General features: G+C 41.6%; 1 protein-coding gene across 1 annotated transcript in view; it reads left to right on the plus strand.

The window, feature by feature from the left end:
* The first annotated feature begins 1,844 nt into the window (after positions 1-1,844).
* Positions 1,845-20,854, plus strand: part of ZNRF3 (zinc and ring finger 3) — a 155,676-nt gene continuing 136,666 nt past the window's right edge. Inside the window, exon 1 of the mRNA XM_066603191.1 lies at positions 1,845-2,510. Coding sequence (XP_066459288.1) covers positions 2,292-2,510 — 219 coding nt within the window. The 5' untranslated portion in view covers positions 1,845-2,291. The remainder of the gene's footprint in view (positions 2,511-20,854) is intronic.

The raw sequence follows: 20,854 nt of genomic DNA on the forward strand, positions 1-20,854 counted from the left end.
AGTGTGCCCCTGGAAACCCATAGAACTACAGGTCTTAGGAGCACATCGTGACTCCCAGTTCCAATATTTGCTCTAGGGCCTACAGAATTGTATTTACGTCAGGTCTGCTAGCTCGCTGTAGGTTGGATTGTGGATATCCCATATGGAATTCTGCACTGAAAAGTACAATGTATCAATATTTAATTTTTTTTTATATATGCACTCACTGACAAATTAATAATGCACTCAAATACAAATGTCAGATTGCGGCAAAGCACAGCATGCAGTTATGTCTCTGGCAAATATGTAAATGATTACAGTTATGGTATGATTAGACACTGGGTCTTGCCACCTGAGGACATAAAAAGGGCTTTCTTCATTACCCTATGAAAAGGCTCTTATAGACTACTTTTGTGTAGTAAACCTCTTGCTGAAAGATCATTGACTGCTAGACATGCCTCTATGACGCACTCAAGCACATTTTGCCCAGAAAAAAAGACTTTGAGAGGGGGCGCATCATCGGTATGAGAAGAGCATGATGGTAGCTTTGACAAACTGCCCGCTATCTAGGCTATTCTCACCAACCTCTTAGGAGGTGGTTATGTGAGGGCACACAGGCACAGCTAACAGGCTCTGGACAGCTCAGGCAGAACAAAAGCAGAAAGGATAGTTTGATCCACCGACAAGCACGAGTATATCCAACAGTTTTGTTTCCGCAATCCAGGCACAGGTAGCACTTTAATTTCAGAATCATGTCTCTGCCTTGGAACATTCCCAGGCACAAACAGAAGGAAATCTGGTGCTATGGTGCCCATTGTTTGTCCTTCCATTAACACCCCAAAACTGTTGGCTTTGTTTACAGTGGTATCGTGAATGAGAAACCAGGACTGCTACAGACTGGAACCGCATTGTCTTTAGCGACAAATCCGGGTTTTGTTTGCGGGCCAATGACGGCAACGTTCAAGTATGGAGGCCTCGTGGTAAGCGCTGCAATCCAGCCTTTGCTGTGGAGCGAAACACTTCCCCAACTACTGATGTGATGATCTAGAGAGGTATCACATATGACAGTTGGTCACCCTATTACTGATATGAGAGACACCAATAGCTTAGTGCCCTGTGGCCACGTCTTGCCTCTCACAGCAGGGCTTCCAACAGTCATTTTTAGCAGGATAATGCTCACCCACACACAGCAAGGGTTTCTCAAGAATGCCTCTTTGAGTGCCACACTTGCTTGATCTGCAGATTCATCGCCAATCATTTAAGTAGCAGCCAGCATGCCAGCTTCAGCAGCCTACGAGTGTGCAGGATGGACAGGCCCAGTTGCAACATTTGTGGACAAATGTGGCGCAGGACAACAGTTGGGAGTCTGTATGCCTCCATGCCTGACCACATCTCAATATATATTTGGGCTAGAGGCAGCCCACCAGGGTACTAGAGTCTATTTGAATTGTATAGTTTTCCCCAATAAATGTATCCCTTTCCTCTAATATTGTAACCACATATATATCAACATTACATTCACACATACAATGTTTCATTCTATTCTAATGACTCCTCTGTGCATTCTTTTCCCCCGTCAATGAGTGTATTTCATCATCTACCGAGAAAAGTGCAGAGAATACCCAACTACCAGGTGTGAAGAACAAAAGTGGAGAAGAAAACAACTGGAAGAGAAAAGCTCCTGAACAAACACATAAACAAACGTGTTTGAGGGCCATTAGGAAAACTAACATGCTGCTTGTATAAACAGTGAGGGCCGCAGCGCTATAACCTCCTCCTCAGGTGCCCTCACCATTCTTCAGCCTTTGATCTTTGTCCTCCCACCTCCCACACCCCGCCCTCTCCTCCTCCCGCAGTGACTTCCCGGCCGCCGCCACAGCTCTGCTGCTATCAGGACACTTTGGCTCCTGGAAGAAGAACACAAGAATCCTGTAAGAAGAAGTTCCTGATCTTCCTGTGTTGTGCAGCCCCCTCCTCCCGGCACTGGGAGGGGACAGTGAGGGGTCAGGGAGATCTGGGAAGGCGGGGACAGCCCCCCCTCCCCGCCTGTTGGGAAAAAGAGGCAAAAAAAAAAAGACAATCACGTGGATGAGATGAAAGGGATGCCGCCTGGCAGAGCAGGAGAGGGAGCGGAGAGGATCCTCAGCCATGTAATGGTGAAATGATCGGGAAGCTCCCCATGTGATCCCCTCCTCCTCCTCCTCCGGAGCGATCCGCCAGATCCCGGGCTCTGCCTTCTCCTACTGAACCCCGCGGCCCCTGAAGAAGTCGGAAATTATGTTCCCGTCGGTGCTGATCCCCCATCCTGCGAGATGAAAGAGCCGAGGATCCGGGGGAGCCTGCCCCTGCTCTGGCTGGGGGTCCTGCTGGCTGCGGCTCCCGGGGGGTCCCTGGCCAAGGAGACTGCCTTTGTGGAAGTGGTTCTGTTCGAGTCCAGTCCCAATGGAGATTACAAAACCCACACTACTGAGTTACAGGGGAGGTTCTCCCGGGCAGGAGCCACTATCAGCGCAGAGGGGGAGATCGTGCAGGTAAGAAGAGGTGGGACCCCCACATCCTGTGCAAGCAGGGGGTCGTATTATTACCCGCTGCCCCCTCCTCACTGCAGACCTGCAAACTTTTCGGACTTGTGTAGGAGGGGAGTGATTGAGGAAGGGGGCAGCTTGTGTAGTAGTCTGGTCACAAGATGGCCTCTATACTATGTGTGGACTTCATTCACAATAGGGACACTGCTATTGAGTAACACAGTGTGATAAGGAGAGCTGCCAGGATCACACAGGGCACTAAACCCATTGCTGGGGATGGATATTCTTCTACAATGCAACCTGTGGCTCCTTTAAACTACAAGCCCCAGCATGCATGCATGCATGCAGTGACAGCCTGTGACTGTCAGGGCATGCTGGGAGTCGTAGTCTTGCAACAGCTGGACAGCCACAGGTAAAGCCAAGGTGACTGAATCCTTCCAGTGGGTCATGTAGGAACAGTACTTGTTTCAGTGTATGCACTTAGAATGTTGTGCTGATCTATTTGGATACATTGTGGATGGACTAATAATAAAGTGATACAATGTTTACAAACATCTGAAATATAATACAATACAGTTTGTGTCTTTATTTATTATTGCATGGAATTTAGGAAAATACTATGTTGCCATCCATCACATGGCCTACATGGGAAATGTTTACTTTCCATCCTGGGTAAAAGAAATGGCAGTATAATAGGCCTGGCCTAGGCTGCCACTATAGGAATTATATCCATGCTGTCTTGAAGATTTCCTTTTTTGGGGTGATTGCGCTCTCCTGCACCCCAAGATCTGTCCTGCAAGTAATGAGAATGGTTTGGAGAGGATTAAGCACTGGGATAATATTTCACAAAACCATTTGCTGCGGGATAGAAGTTGGATTGTTAGCAGTGTGTGTTACACTGAGCATAGAGCTTAACCCTTGGGGTGCTGTAAGTGACTTCTATGTACAGTATGTTTGGAAGGTCAGCGGTGTAATGGTATACAGACTGTGAACCGCACTACACAAATGTTTTCACATCTGTACTGTTTTTTTTTGTTGTTTTTTTTTTGAGCTGCTGGCTTTGGGTGATTGGCTGGTGCAGAATAAAAGGCCTGGATTTTTCTCTCTGTGCTTTAGATTTTCATGCCACGTGCTGTGCAGTCTTCCCCAGTGCTGCACGTAAATGCTTTGATGTTTGAGGCTGTTTCATGTAATTAGAATGCAAGTTCTGCAGGTCAGAGATGCTTTCGCATTGGATTACCAGCACAGTTTCATCTCGCTGGACTGTTTTATCCACAGAAATGGATTTATTATTTATGTTCATTTCTATGCGTATTTCATAGAGGTAGAAAAAAGTGGAGCAGTGATCCATTACAAACCATCGGATTACAGTTTGTATCTGTGCCTTGGCTTGAAATTGGTTGCTATGCGGAATTAACTTTTTGTCTGCAATTGTTTTTATACATGAAACAACCTATTGGATAGTAGTTGAAGTGACCCTGCGGTCTTGAACAAACAAAGATGGCACTGCTTCTCTGACTACCTGATGCATTAGTACCACACTGCATGCTGTTCTGGCTCACCTGGGCAGCACTTGCCAATCAAAGCAGTATGTAGTGGCTTAGACTAATGCTGCATATTGATGCCCAGTGTGCATCTTGTAGTCAGAGAAGCAGTGCAACTATCTTTTGCTTTTCCATAACCGTAAAGTCGCTTTAATGCTCTAATATGAATTGGATTGTAACCTGCCATCTGTATTTTATCCTTGTAATATGGGTGGTGAAAATCCATCAATCATCTTGTGTATTCTCAAATCTCCAGTAATATCCCATAGGTTCTGCACTAAAGCAATTGATGTATTAGAAATCTCTGACCCCCTTAAACAATATACACCTGTCGGTGTGAGGCCGGGCTCACATGAGCATATTTGAATTGTGTATTATGCATGATGGAGCCCTATTCTCTATAGGTGCGTACAAAATGCTGTAAATATGCAATTACATTGCGCATGTGCCCCATTTATAAGCAACGTTGTTAAGCGACAGAGCGGGAAAAAAAAGCCAGTGCATGATGCACTATATTGCACAGAAAAAAGTCCCTGATGTATACGAGTTCACACCACGGTAAAACGTTTACCGCATGCTCATGTGAGCCTGTCCTGAGGCTTTATGGTCTCTTTTTGCATAGAAAATAATAATTTGCACGTCTATCCTTTTCAAATTTCCAGTAGTATTGTGGCTGCACTACCACTTCCACAAGTTTGCAACCCAAAACCCAACAATACCAGGGGCTTTAATAACAAATCTTCTTATCTCACCAAATAACGGGTAGGTGGAACCACAGGCCAAACTGTGATGGTGGCCATGTTGATGGTCACCCAGAAACCAAGTTTACTAAAAAAAGGGGAATGGCATTTTTAATAACTTGCAGTAAAAGAGAAAGAAAAGAATCTCAGCGCTCAAGAGTAGGGTACCAATTAACTGTGGGGTTAAATGTAGAAATAAACTTACTTCACGGAGGCGTGATTTACTCGTCTAGCCACAACCCATCAATTTCGGTCATCTGACTAGTGAGCGCTCCCTTTCTATAACATTGATTTTTAATAACTTGATAGAGAACAAATCGCCTTGCTTATCTATTTCATAGGAAACTTTTTTTAGTTTTCACAAATATTACTTTATCATAATCTGCAATATCTGCCCATTTAATAAAAAGAACAGTCTAATCTATTATGAGCAATGGTGAACTCTGTTAACATGGTAGCTTTCCACTTAATCAGGGATACAGTGTTTTTTGGCTGTAAAAATAATGTAGCCTACAACCTATTATTCCATCAAAGCACTGGAAACTTGACGGTTCCTGTCATGGCCGGCCTTGGCTATGTGCAGCACTAGGCAGATGCTGGCAGTGGTTGACCCCTTTTGGTCCACCTTCCCAGACTATCTTCCTCTGTGCAGCAGCATCTTGTGAAGCTATGTGAATCCTCCACCTCCAGACTTTGTTTCCTTCCCCTCTGCTGTTTTGGGGCATCGATGTCAGCTCATTGGTGCCTTCGCAACACAATAGCTTAGTTCTGCAACTGTATTTATTTCAGAACTTGGTTCTGGTGCTGATTCTGGTATTGTAACTATGTACTGAGGTTGGACCTTGCTGTATTTGTTATGTTTGGTTCTTGTGTGGGTATGCTGCTATCTTTCTGCTTTCTGCACAAGCAGAATACAAGCAAACTGCTTATCAGTGCAAAATACAGAGATATTACAAATGATCTTCCTGATTTGAAACACTCATAAATTACATTTAATGATACTCTGATGCATAAACTTGATATAAATGGAAACCAAGTCAAAAAGGTAAATTTAGTAAAACTGCTAAGGTAAAAAGAAAACTGTGCTGTGATTGATTGCTATGGTCAACAAGGATAGTCTTAATCTTAGACAGTTTTGCTAAATAAAGCCCAAAAAGTTTTATTCTGCCGTTGTCGTCGCTGGAGGATGAGACAGAATGCCTGCCAACGAAGATAGGAGGGCACATTGTGTACTTGATTTTCACATCTACCAGTCTGTTATTAGTTTGCTATGTAATTTTTGAACAAAGATTCCCCCCAGTGGGCGCACAATTTTGTAAGTGGTTCTCCATTTGTAAGGAAAAAGGTTGTATCTGTATCCGGCCGTCCACCAGTAAGAGTGGAAACAGTGGAGCATGGTCCGTGCAAGTTTTACAGAAAGTCCTCAGAAATCCACCATCAGAACAAGCAGAGAATTGGACATCCCGCAACTGACTGTGTGGAAGTGTCTGTTTTAAAAGTTTGCAATGTTATTTCTACTGATTGCAATTGTTATGGGTTTTGAAACTGGACAACAAAGTGAGAGAACGTTCTATCTGCGAGAGTATGGAAACTAATGTAAAGCGATGGTTTCATGGAATGTTTAGTGATGAAGTCACCTTCCACCTTTCAGCCCCGGTTACCAAATGTGATATCAGAATTGGTGGAGTGAAAACTCACCTGTCTACGTGGCACATATGTGCGACTCCCACAACCTGAATGTGTTTTGCTCTATAACCTGTAGGAAAGTGTATGGCCCCTTCTTTTTCTATGAGTAATTAATCCCGAGGATTTCATACCTGGACGTTCTACAGATATGGCTTCTACTGCCGCAGCTGGACAGGAAATCCAAGGTTTCATCCTCCAACAGGATGAGGCACCTCACCTAACCCCCCCCCCCCATTTTCAAAATGAAGTCTGGAGTAAATTCATTAGGTGACTACCAAACAGATGGATTGGCCGTGAAGGTCTTGATAATGGTGAACTTCTTCCTTGGCCTCCACGCTCTCTGGACCTTACAACTTGTGTTTTATTTTTTTTTTCTGGGGGAGTGTGAGTCTACATGCCCCCCTTACCACCCACCATGCATGATCTGTGGGCACACATCACAGAAGTCATTGCATCAGTCAGCCATGATACACTACAGCATGTATGGCAGGAACTTGTCTACAGGCTCGATGTGTGTTGAGTGACAAAGGGGGCTCACATTGAACACCTCTGATGTGGAAAACATTTTTGATGTGCAACAACTTTTTGAATTTCTGTTTTCATTTATATCAAATTTATTTATCTGAGTGTCATTAAACAGGAGTTATAAGTGTTTCAAATCGGGAAGATCATTTGTAATAATCCGGTTTACAAGTTTTTGCTTATGATGGGATGACTAAAAACATCTTGCACAGGGTACCATTTAACTTAAGGCTGGCACTAGTTGCCATTTTAGGTCAAAGTAAAGCTGCTTTCCCATCTACGTTGTGGCATTCCATTTTTGTGTTGCAACGGACCCGGTTTGACTATAATGTTGCGCGTTGGGCTTCTGTCTTGCTACCTAGCGTCTTCCCAGACAAAATAGCACAGCACGCTGCTTTAGGGTGGTTTCACATCTGCGTTGGAACCTCCGGTCAGAGGTTCTGCCATAGATCTGGCTCAAAATACCAAAAGAAAAAGAGCTGCATGTACCCTTTTTTTTTTTTTTCCTTCCGTATAGAAGCTGGGCAGCTGAGCGCAAACCAAACCGTCCTCATTAAAAGTCAATGGGGTCCATTTGACGCTCTTCAGTTCCATCCTGAGATGGAGCCATTTGGCCATGGGGATTCCCTTTTCCTGCTCCCCAAACGGAACAGGAAAGCGGAACCCCGGGCGTACATGTGAATCCACCCTTATTTTATCTGGAGGTATTTTCCAGATTAGTGCCAGAGACTCCATACTGAGCCTAAGCCAGTGAAAATGGAGCAATGGTATAGGTCATGGCTCGGTTGAGAATGATATTGGCCTTGTGACAGAGTATAAGGTGAGTTTCTCTGCAACTTTGGTATGTGAAACTCATGTTCTCCTGTATTATATGAAACTTGTACTGATATTTTATTCAGTTTCTCTACATGGTGTAAGAACCAACTGACTGTAATAAAGCCATCTATTCTGCCTAATAAAATAAATTGGTTGTTACTACTTTGGGATGTCTTGCTGCCATTTATAGTAACTTGATACAAATAAACAAAGGTGTATATAACTTCCATGAGAGAGCCTCTCCTTTGCTGTTCTGCATGTGCTTCCATGCTGGTAGGGGCATGTGATTGTCTGTGGGATACACACAATTGCTGTACAGTACTGCTGCAGCTGGAGGATAACCAGCAGGGCAAGCCAATAGTAATGCAGCATCTGTGGAGGATGAGATGTCAATAGGTTGAGAGCATGATCTGATTACTTCCCAGGTTTGCTGCAAGTGCGAGAACGTATTGTTAAGAGCACACAGTGGAGAGATCTGCTTTGTGTTTGAGATTCTTCCTGTAACCGATACCTACATCCTTCCTTGTCCTGATCATTAGCCTGTGAAATAAGACACTTGCCGTATGTGCACTTGATAACATGTAGCTTTTGTTGAACAGAATCCATCGAATTTATTTCCTGTGACCTACTTGTTTGCAGGTGTGAGTTTATAATCAATAAATATGTTGTGTTCTATCATTTGTCAGTATTATGTGACCTGTTTATGATGAATGTCCCATTAAAAATTCATACAGAGATACCAATAAGGATTTGTGGAGAGCTGGATAACAGCCCCAAGAGTATTGCTAATAGTTGTCTTTCAGCATATGTTACTCGTGCGCAAATCTGCTCAGATGCATCTAAATAGAGTAAAGACCCAATTCAAGTGCTTTTTTCCCCCATATTTTAGATGGTAATGGTCTTTGATTATTTTGTGCGGGACCTTTTTAGATGCATACATAATAATTCATAGCTTGAGTGATTTGTATGAGGGACATGACGGGTATAATTAAGTCCGTGCGGTAGAGGGGTCAGTTAGTTAAGGTTAACAGTTGTGCTGTGTTTTCACAGTGGCTGGCGTTCATCTCGGAATATAGTAAAGGAATTGTATGCATAAAGCTAAATATTAGTACATGTATTGTGTCTTCCTAATGTAGTGCTGAAGTCCTGAATCGTATAAGACCTAATATATCACTGGGGGACAAGATGATCAGGCTCATGTATTTTGGCCATGTAATGCGAGCAGAGTCGCTAGAAAAATCTTTAATGCTTGGACAGATCAGTGGCAAAAGACCCGGTCGCCAAAGAACATGATGGCTGATACTGTCAGAGCTGATACTGGCATGGATATCACACAACTGTAAGAAGCAGTGCAAAACCGAAAAATATGGAGGGAGCTCGCCTTTTAGGGTCGCTGAGAATAGTGAATGACTAAAGCCTCATGTCCACGGGCGGATCTGATTTGCCAAATCTGCAGGGGGTCACCTGCGCGGGAGATCCGCAAATCAAGCCGCCCATAGGGAAACATGGACAGCCGCAGGTGAATTAAAGCATGCAGATTTGATTTGTGGATCTTTTGGGTGCAGAAATCGAATTCCAGCATGCTCCATTTCACCGCAGATCTCCCGCGAACAGGCCCCATGGATGTCTATGGGTTGCAGACGATCCGCAGAGGAATTTCAAATAATTAAAATAATTTCCGCAGTCCATCCACTGCGGGCTCCAGCATGCAGATACGGATCTGCCCGTGGACATGACGCTTAAACAGCTAACAACAACAATGTAGTGCCACTGTTGTAGCTTTAGGCCTCATGTCCACAGGGAAATTCTATTTAATAAAATCTGCATGCCTGCATCCCATAGAAGAGCATTGACCATCTGCGCTTAATTATGTAGCTGCGGATGGTATTTTAAGTCATTTGCGGATTTCACGCACAGGGCGGGAAAACGCGACATGCTCCATTTTAACGTGGATCTGCTCAATTGTCCTTTATCTCAATGGATCTCCCGCATGCAAAAAAAAAAAAAAGTATTTTAAAGTGCATCTGCTGCGGAAATCTGCAGCAGAAATCCACGCGGTCCATGTTTTTCCCATTGACATGAGGCCTTAGGGTTTACTCATATAAATGCATTTATGCTGTTTATTACGCTCGCAATATACAGTGAATAGAACCCATTGGTTTGGTCATGTGGGGTTTTTTTTGTGTACGCATTTCGGTCATGCAAATAAAAGCAGCATGTTCTATTTCTATGTGTATTCTGCACGAAAATAGCACATAGTAAACTTAATTGTTCATTGAAATTAATGGGAGCATGCTTGCGTGTTTTTATTTTTTATTTTGCATGGGCAAATATGCAGGGCATGCATGTTCAAAAAATACAGTAAAATATGTGCAAAACTGCAATGCCCATCACACAAATACGCAGTACTAATGCCAACGTAAATACGTCTACGCCTGTGTAATGCTGGCCTTACTGCAGAGTACAGGTTGGTGGCACTGCATCTTACGGTCCTTGTGGAAAGGACAAGTATGTATGTATGTATGTATGTATGTACTATTTTATCCACAGTCCACGACACAGTTTGGGAGCTTTGCGCTTGTAAGAGGTTATTACTGAGGTTATTGCACTACACATATTCCATTAGTATCATTTTATTCAAACTGTAGCGCCACTTAACATCCCTAAACGTGATTTTATAAATGGGTTGTAGTGAAGTTTCTTTGTATTGAGCCAAGAAGGTGCTTATTTTATTTTTTCTCCCATTGAATTGTAGAGCTTTCCATATCTTGTACCTTCTGCTTGTGAGTTTTTCTTGAACCATACCCAAAAGGAGGTAAAAGGGGAATGACAATGAGATGACACTCGCATTCACAGATGCCCCTATATAGGAGTGAGAAGATCCCAGTCTTCTAAGCTCCGAAGGCAATCGAGAGACCAAGGTTACAGCTTTAGGAGTTATCAAGGTTATCCCATTTCATAACCCCATGAAACGTTTTAAAACCAGCTTGCAATGCAATAAAATTAGAAAAGGAGTAATCTTTACCTTACTGTTCCCCTTCTGCTCCTGCACTGAATCTTCTTGGGTTCCCTGTCTGTCTCTGCCTACCTGGCTCCAGCGAGGACATCATGATATGTCACCACTGCAGCCAATCACTGGCTGTAGTGATGACATGTCTACACCACTGAGGTCAGGTAGGGTATAGTTCTTGTGGAGAGCACCTACAAGGTGTGAGGAGACTAAAGGGCATGCATACTCCTATGAGAGATGGTACAATGCCTCTGCAGCATCACCTGTTTGCCCTATAAAGAAGCTGTCTTGCAATGTGGAACTTATCACTGGCCTTTTACCATCACTGGGAATACAAAGCAAAGCTAGGGTCTTCTACAGGAGGAAATTAGAACCATGTACAGACATACTGTCTTGGGGTTTTTGTCCCTCATCAGTGTACAGTAGGTTGCTGGGTGAGGCCAATGATGTTGGTAGAGAATGGTATAGATTCCACGTGGAGAGCACCCAGTAGATGTGAGGAGACTTGCTTATAAGGCCATCTGCACAACCCCCCCCCCCCCCTTTCCCCCTTGTGAAATTTAGGTGCATTGGAGTTTACTCCAGTGTTCTGGTTTTGGAGTAAACTCTTGGCTCTTAATCTACATTTTTTTGATTACTTTAAAGTAATCCTTTTACTTTTTCTTTCCCAAATACACATCTCATTGTGAAATCTCCCTACCCTGTAACTATGTACCTGTCAGGTTTACGAATATCTGTAACTTTTGTATCTTCCATGTGCACATGTGGTCTTTGACTTTTTCTTATTATTAAAGTTTAAAGTTGGGCATGATTGATTAGAAGTGCATATACAGTACCTCCTGGACATGAATAGAAAGTATCTCCTCCTCATATGTCTCTTTTTGGAATGGAGTCCTTTCTGCTAATGGCCACTATACTGTTAAGCACTAGTTCTCGGAACCTCAACCATGTCGCTGAGAGGAAATGGTTTTGCGTTACTGAAGCTACTGGTTGAGATAAGCTATTAAATCACAATCTTGCAAAAACTATCACTAGGCTGCCTGCACACGAGCGGGTCGGATCCGGCAGCGAGAATTCTCGCCGCGGGACCCGACCCGAGCGCCTGCAGAGACGAGCGCGTACTCACCCGCGCCTGGCGGCCTCGGCTCTTTCATGTGCCGGCTGCCGCGCAGCCGGCGCATGCGCAGACCGGAGCCGGCGGCCGGGTAAGTGCGTGTCCCGCACAAAAATAGGACATGCCGCGGTTTGTTTGCCGCGCGAGATTTCGCGCGGCCAAACCGCGGCCGTCTGCATAGGAGTGCGTATTGTAATGCACTCCTATGCAAACTTTCAGTGGCGGAAATCCCGCGGCGGGATTTCCGCCCGTGTGCAGGCGGCCTAACAATGGTGCTCCTCGTGTGGCAGAAAGAGAACTCACCACCACCAGTTTTTTAAAACTGATCCTGGACTGTTTTTTTTTTTTCTTTTAAGTCTAGATCATTGTCATATGTTTTGTGTTGCATTTTGGTTTTTATCAGTTGTCATGATTGTCTGAAGTTTTGAGTTGTTTTCTATTAATGTCTATAAAATTTATTATTGGCAGTCACTAAAAAAAAGTCAAGTGGGGTGTATGGTTTTTGATGCATGAACGCTGTTTTGGGTTTTGGCTGCCTTGTACATACTTGTGTATGATTTGGGTCTTTGTCATTTGTATATGTTCTCTCTGGGAGATATATGCAAATCCAGAACTTGTTTTGAAGTTTGAGTTTAGATCAATGAGATGCAAACAGTGTTAAAGTGGTTTCTGGGAAGAGTCATGTACATCTAGTTTTAAGGTAAGCATCCATTTGGTGCATTTTGTCTCCATGATCTGGCACACAGACTGACCGGTCTACATTCTTTATGCTCACCACCGCCTCAGACACCTTTTACCATGTGTGTGTTTCCTATGCTTTGTGCCAACTGTTTGCTCTCTTAACTCTAATCTCAACTGAGCTCTTATTAATACAAAATTAGCAACTTAAACAAGCCATTTAAAACTGTTTTATCCTGCCGAGCCGAGAGATAATGTCAAGAGTTGGCAAAATGAAGCACTATTTTATTCTCTATGGGCTTTCGTAACACTTATCTAAACTCACTTTCAAGTCCTTCAGCTATTTTTTTTCTTTTTTCAGTTGACAACTGTAATGTACAGAAAATTGACTGAGATTAGAATTTAATATATTTGCTTTTACAGACCTAGTTTGTTTTTCTCTCAGGGATTTCAGTTGCAATTGAAAAATATTGATGGTTGTGAGAAAGTTGTGTGTTTTAATATGGTGGATAACAATTCTCGAATGAAGCCATTCCAGAATAATTTTCCATGTTCCGCTCTTCCATCACTGCATATCTGCATGATTATTATGGACTGATTATTGCATGATAAGGTAGCAGGCTACATGCATCGGAAACCTTTTATTCAGCCTCATGTATTCAGATTGTTCTACTCGCTATCCTTTAGCAGATGTACCAAAAGCCAATTTGTTATTTTGGATACAACAGGAGGCAGTGATGCAGATATAATCTCTCATATGCTGCCACAAATCACCTGCTACCTTGTAGCCCCATCCAGATGGCTTTTATGACTACCATACCATGATTATTTGCGGTAGGATAGGACGTATTTATGAAGCTAGTGATAAGCAGTGCTATTTTCTGTAGCTACAGCTTGGTCTTGTTCTCTTTAACATTTGCACTTCCACTGATATTGGTTGTCAGTGATGCCATCTTTTCCATTACCACAATTTTGGCTTTATAACCATTTGGCCCACTAAGGTATAGGAGTAAATGTTGTGTGCTTTTAATACTGAACAATCCTTAGTCTCGTAATGTATTTTCGGTGTTACAGCTTTACCCTAGATGGGTTGTGTATACGTGACTAGCCAAGAATAGAGCACTATCAGATGCAACCCTACATTTTCACTTCCAGGCATAAAGTGCACAAAGGTGACAAGTCTATTGTAGCCAACACTTTTGTTCTCGGAGTGAGTTGACATCTACCTCGCCTTCTATTTACACGCACTATATATTTTATTATTGCTTAATAGTTGTAAAACTGCTAATGACATGTCACAAGGCAACTTATTTGCTCTATACAAAGGTATTTTATATGTAGATCAGGCTTGGACATATCTCTATGAAATTCTATTTCCAGTAGAGGTACATCTAGTAAAAGCCTGAATGCATCCAAGCTAGCGCATTCATTATTTAAGTGGAAGTGGTATGCACATAAATCTCATTGCTTTTTTGTGTAGCATTAGCTTTTTGTGGATACTGTTTTATTTATGATACCTCTTGGCTGAACTCTCTTGACGAGTTTACTGTATGGTTGACCTGCCCTGCGCGATAGAAAGTAGCCACAGTTTTCTTGCATGGTATTTCATGTATTATAACTACACTGATGCATTCATCAAACCAATGGGTGTGCTTTCCATTCACGATTTGCATAATCATTGCCGATACCATTGACTATAAACTGACTTGATAAAGGAGCTTTCATCCACAAAACTCTGTGATCACCCTCCGGTAGGATGACCACCATCTTAACCCTTTGCAATCCAATTTTGGATTTAGGGTTTCCTAGGGGACTTTCTCTTTCTGCCATTATACAATGGCGCCATCTGATGGCTAGAGCCAGTACTGCAGTATGTGACGTGCTGGAGAGGCCTCCGACAACAGAGCGGCCAGTATTCTACAGTAAGAATACCCTGCTGGACGTCTTCTGACGTCGGAGCTGTACAGCCTTCAATCAGAATGTCTTCAGACGTCAGACAGTGGATTGGAAAGGGTTAAACCAGTTTTCTCAATCCTGTCTTGCAGTTAAATTATGTCATGCTAACCATTCACGGATGTTGTGCTAAACATTCACTGTGGGTAAGCTTCCCTCACAGGAACCAATTACAGTATTAATATATTCCACTGGGTATCTACTTTTTCCACACCAACATGGATAACCAACATAAAGAAGCCGAAGAGAGAAGTATCCTGGTAACGGATTGCAGTCCGGTTAGCGCCAATATGATCATCAATTATGCAGCTCTAGAAATTGCTAAGAGAATCCCGAAGAACTTTTTTAGTAGTACCAATGCAGAACAAGCTCGTTCAGATTGAAGGATTTGATCTGTATATTATTGCTGCTTACCACCATACAGAAGGTTGAATTAAGTTCTCTTGTGGTCTCTTCTCCATTCCTGGTGGTTTCTCACTACAAGGAAGGGGAACAATCATGTAGGTGTTGAGGCATGAACCAGTTCCATAAAGCAGATTTTGTTTTGTTCTCTCTACTTTTATTCCGATGTGCTGTGAACATACTATTAAAGCAGAGGACAAATCTTTATTAACAAATACGTTCCATATGTAACTGGATTTCCCATAACTGGAGAAGAAAATAAATATTTCCACAATTGTAAATTTCAGCTCTTCGTAGACCATTTGCTAAATTGCTGATATCGTATGATATATAATTGATATCATTTTCTTAATTTCTCCATGAAATGTAATTGACCTTCATTTTACGTAAGTGCTGTGATTATGTGTGCATACTTGTATGGGCATTAGTCAAAAGGCAAACTGTAACCCAAAGTCAATTGGAAGGCAGTCATGACACATTATGGGTAATTGTTTAATGGTCAGCCATTATGTACATGGTGGTATTATTGTTTCACGAGAGCCACGGAATTGGTGCCAAAAATGAGATGAGATGCAGAAAAAGCTTCCCAGAAAAACTTTGAAAGAAATCTTCCTATGTTTCCATAATTGAATTCAATCCTAGTTTTGGCACTAAATATACTGCCTGCACCCTGAACCATAATACAACCAAGTGAATAAAACTTCTAAGGCACCCTTACACATTAGATGAAAGCTAGTCAAATCAAACAACTGCCCAACTATCTGCTGTTTCTGGGGTTGTCCCTGATGACTTCACTTTTTTTTTTTTTTCTTTCTTGCCAGTTTAGTGTGGCAGGAGCTTATCTTTCTCTCCTTGTTGAAAAACGCACACAAGTCGTGGGGAGTGGGGAAGCTGTTGGTCAAACGAGCATTACCACAACAGCTATCCAAAGTGTTTGGGTAGCTTAAGAGTAACATAGAAAAGAAGAGATCAAGGGCTTATATGTAGGAGAATTATTACCATCCACTCACCTGTCCAACCCATTATTAGGCTGTGCTGCAGGCTCCTTCACAAAGCAGCGACCTCTTCCTAAAGCCAGCCGCTCAGTATATGTACCAATGGAAACTATCTTGGAGGAAAGTGGTGACTTTAATTGAGGAAGAAGCTAGTCTAAGGGCTCTTTAACACGGCTGTATTGCAAATTTTGGTCCGTAAATATGCAGTGTATTCACAGACCAAAATACTCTGAATCCATGTATATTTCTGCATGTTTTACGAGCATTCAAATAAAAAATCCATTGCTTTCTTGCATAAATCTGCAGCAAATACTCTGGTTTTCTGCATAGTAACGCACATTCATTCACTTCTGTAGGCTATTTTGGTGCATAATACACGCCAAGATAGGACATACTGCATTTTTTTCATGCAATCGAAATATGCGGAGAACATACACAGTTGTGAATGAAGCCATTGAAATTAATGTGTTCTATTTACCGCATATTATGCACATTGAAAAATTTTCGCATAAAAAAAAATTCTGCACATGTTAACGTTTGTGTGAATGAGCCATAAGCCTGGAAGTGCATTGTATTGTCTCAGCTGCCTAGAATAAAAACTTGCTGTATACCTATATACTGTGGGGAGTATGTTAAGAGCTCCAGGATCGTTTCCATTAGCTTAAGAGTACTCGCACCTATTAATTACCGTATGTAACCGTTCTAAAACAAAGGCTCATTCTTCGTGAAAGTCCTTCTAAAAAGTTACATTTACTTGGCCAGAAGATCTAAATTCTTTAGGTTCGGGAGTGTGGTCCACCTTTAATGAAGTGAACACATATATATAGTATTGTAACTTTTTATTTTTTGATTATAGTACATAGCAATTTTCCCTAGACGGAGACCACATTTTGTCAAAGCATGTGTTTAAATAAACAGTGTTTTCTATTTACAGGAGTTAAAATGGGACTTAAATACAGCCTGTAGATTTTTGGATTGATGGGAGGAGAAAGGTTCTTCTTTGTAGCCAGACAGTGTTTTCCACCTCTTGGGCGTCTGGTTTCCTTGGCTGTATGTAGACTTGCCAGACCTAAAGAACATTTCCATCCAAAAGATAAAATTGGCCATATTAGTAAATCATGGGAGAGATTTACAGCCAACACTTGATGATGATGTTTTTCTTACTGATATATTGGCATTCTATTATTCATATGTGGTGGCCATGTTTGCAAAAGTTTTTAGCTGGCATTACCAATAAAACTTGAAAAACTCTCATAACAACACTTCTGTATGTGCATGTTCATTAAAAGGTCATACCTTATTCCCAGCCTTTCGGTCAAGACTATTTCATGTTTGCAAGTGACAGGTTGAAGTGCTACCATATCGCTTGGCCTATTTTATTCTGCCACAACACTCACATTGGCTAAATCTTGTTAGTGGAATTTTTTTTTTCAAGAATCTCAAATAGTGCTGGCAATGCATTGGGTTTTGTGAGTGTTATGTTGAAAACTTGAAGCCACTGAAACCCCAATACACCAAAAGCATTCAAACCGTCTACAATATCCGTTATTTAGACTCCAGATTTCCTAGCGCCTTCTGTAGTTTAGATTATATCTAAATGGACTGCCTTACTCATTCCTGTAGTATATGGTATGATCCATGTTGGCAGTATATGTTTAGTGTCTTGAGTGTTGAGTGGTTATGCACCACCAATGATATAGTATATGGAGCTTGGAGTCAGTGATCTGGATGATATCGCTACTAATGCTCAATACATAGACCTCCATTTTTTTTTTTAGGAGAAAAAAGTATTTGTACAAGGGCCTGTATACTGGATAGTAGAGGAGCCAGGGGAAGTGGAATATATCACTTTTGATAAAATAGAAGCAGTTTGGGTAGAAAGTATTGTATCTACTAACTTTCAGCCCCCACCGCCCCCCCCTTTTTTTTTTCCAATTGATGGACGCACCCCCCCCCCCCCCCTCCCTCCATCCTCCCGGCCTACACCAGTGTCTCAGGTTGCCGTTCTTCCCTGTCTGTCGGTTCAGGGATCAGAGGTTCCTGCATGTTGAGTCTGGCAGCGCCAGGGGCCAGTTTCTAACAGTGTGACAGCATTTTTAATTTAACAGTGCCGCCTTTGATGTTCTTCAAATATTTATAGGCAGGTTTAGATAACTCCGGCAGGGATATTATTAATTTATATATTTTCTAAGTAGTTGCATGTCACAAGACCACTTCAATTTTAATTTTAAACATACATCACATCTATATTACTGAATTTTATAAAAAGGAAAAAAAAATCCTGATCCTAAAACTGATCTCGACTGTATAGTTTTACAATGTAGTAATTATGTCTTTGCTAGCTTTAGTTAGTGTGCCTATATAGCATTCAACAGTTTTGCAGAAATACAATTCTATGTAGGTTTCCTTAGGTTCTCATTGTTTTTTTTAATAGATATGTATTTCATCATGGCATCATTACACAGCTTGTTATTATACTCAATTACAACTGCCACTGTTTCAGTGATTAATCTTAAAACTTTTTTTATTGGATTTTTTTGGTACCAGGTATTTCTCCCTAATTGTTCAAGTAATGGTGTATAAGTACTGACTGAAAGAAAATACCAATTCTCCTTCATATGCTGTGACTTTTCTGTAGATTCTTCAATACAGTCCATATTGTGAAGATATGTATGCATTGTGACTCTATGCATGAGGGCTCCTTCACACGAGCGTGTGATGACAGAGTATTGCGCGTGTGGGTTTTGCGCGCATAATGCGCTGTAGCAATCTGCCATAGGCTTCCATGTTGCTACTCACACGTATTGCACGAAATACTCTTGCAAGAAAGCTTAATGCATGTATACACGCCAAGATAGTGCATGGCGACACGCAGCAAATGCCCAATGCCGTTGCATACTTGCTGTATTCTGCATCTTACTTCGCACATAGTGAGCTTGGCATGAGCCGTATAGCTTGTGCCAAGGACAGAATTACCTGTGAGGTCTTGAAGAGCTTCTTTGGGAACTATTTCCCTGATTTTGCAGAATTTGATCCCATTGTTAGCTTAAATATAATGTCCTACCAATGGTGTAGCTGAAAAAGTGTGAAGTTTCAGTTCTCTTCTAGGTATACAGTCAATGCAGTGCTAGCAGCCAGGGCGTTCCTAGGGCCTTAAAAGATCAGGGGCACAAACCACAAGAAATAGGATTTCCATCTCTCCCCTTGCTCGGAAGTATGCAGTACATAGCCAAGATGGTACGCATTTCGCCTCCTAATGGTTGTTACATTTTTGGAATTTCTGAACTAAAGCGTTATTTTGAAACCCAGAAAATATATATCTATACCGCCCATCTGGACTTGTCCCTTTCCAAAAAGCCTTTGGGTGATTCCTAGATGCATGGATGATTTTAAAGTTCTATTTATGAAATAAAGGAGATCCTTTTAGAAGCTGAACTCTTTTTTGGAATCTGTTGCACGGTTATTTTGAAACCCCTTTAAAGAAGACTTCAATTGAAAATCTGTCTGGAACCTGTATTTAAACTTTTGGCCTGCAGGGTTTCTTTTGTGTGTTGCACTAAAAAAAATCATAACTTTATGTTAATACTCATAGAATACGGCTTTGTAGTATTTCGTTAATGTGATGAAAAAAGAATAACCATGTATATGTTCATATGCCATCACCCAACTGTCTGCCTGTCTGTCTGTCTCATCAACCCCGAATGAACCCTGACAACTTCCCATCCTATATAGGTAAGATTTGGTGGGATTTGAGGATGCTGGATTGACTGATGACTATTCGATACCAATTTTACCTTAACTTGCTAATCATCGATGAAACATATTAGATATGATTTTGATTACCTGATTTCGCACCAACTCTTGAAGGAGAACCATCTGCATCAGCTCTATTGTACTTGCAAACACATCCCAACTCAAGTTCATAACTTTGTTTGCCTGAGATTGATTTCTCTTGATCCAACAATTTGTCTAGTGGGCTATGTTTTCAAGAGTGGCCGTAGAGTTATCTACTTCCTATAGTCCTTTGCTATTTTTCACTGGAACAACTAACTACAACTGTATAGTTTGGTCTCGCTTCTTTGTGGTCAATTGTACAATAAACTTCTAAAGTGATTGAGCATCATCTTGTAAAGTGAAAACTTATTCAAGATTCTGTTGTATAGTCCTAAATGCGAACATATGACCTCTACCAATCATACAGCAAACCTGGTCTTTGGAACCACTGTGTTCTAATGGGTTGTTACTATTTGGGGACTTGGCATTGGGAATAAAATTGATTTAAAAGGGGGAAATGAAGCACTTAATTCACATCTGGCTGTATATTATAACGCCACCATGCTCCCCAAGAATATCAATGACCCTTGATTGCCCATGACCCTGTTGTCGATTCAACGGTTGCCCTTAATTGAACCACTTTTGGGACGTGCTAACCACTACATACCAGGAACACCTCACAAGACCTGCTGTGTTGTAGATGCTCTCATCTAGTGATCTAGCCATAACAATTTGGCCCTTGTCAAAGTCTTCCAGATTCTTAAGCGCCTTTTTACACTAGCTGATTCTTGTTTGAATGAATAAGTGACATCACCACTAACTCGTTCACACTTGTGCAAACTGTTTAGACAGTAAGATCGTTGTTGAGAATCGTTCACTTATCCTATGGTGTTCCACATTCCTATTTATTTTTTTTCAGTCCTGCTAAAATTCAACTACTAATAAAAAGTGCATAATTTTCGTTCGTTGTTTGGTCATTGGCTCGTGTTGAAACCGAACGATTATCATTCACTTTCTCTTGCTTTAACAAATTTTTTATTTACTTTTATTTTTTTTGCCCATATCTATTTTATTTTCAACAAAACCACTTAAAGAACTGGCTATTCACTTGCTACC

The sequence above is a fragment of the Eleutherodactylus coqui genome, chromosome 5 (genome assembly GCF_035609145.1).
Source record: "Eleutherodactylus coqui strain aEleCoq1 chromosome 5, aEleCoq1.hap1, whole genome shotgun sequence".
Classification (NCBI taxonomy): domain Eukaryota; kingdom Metazoa; phylum Chordata; class Amphibia; order Anura; family Eleutherodactylidae; genus Eleutherodactylus; species Eleutherodactylus coqui.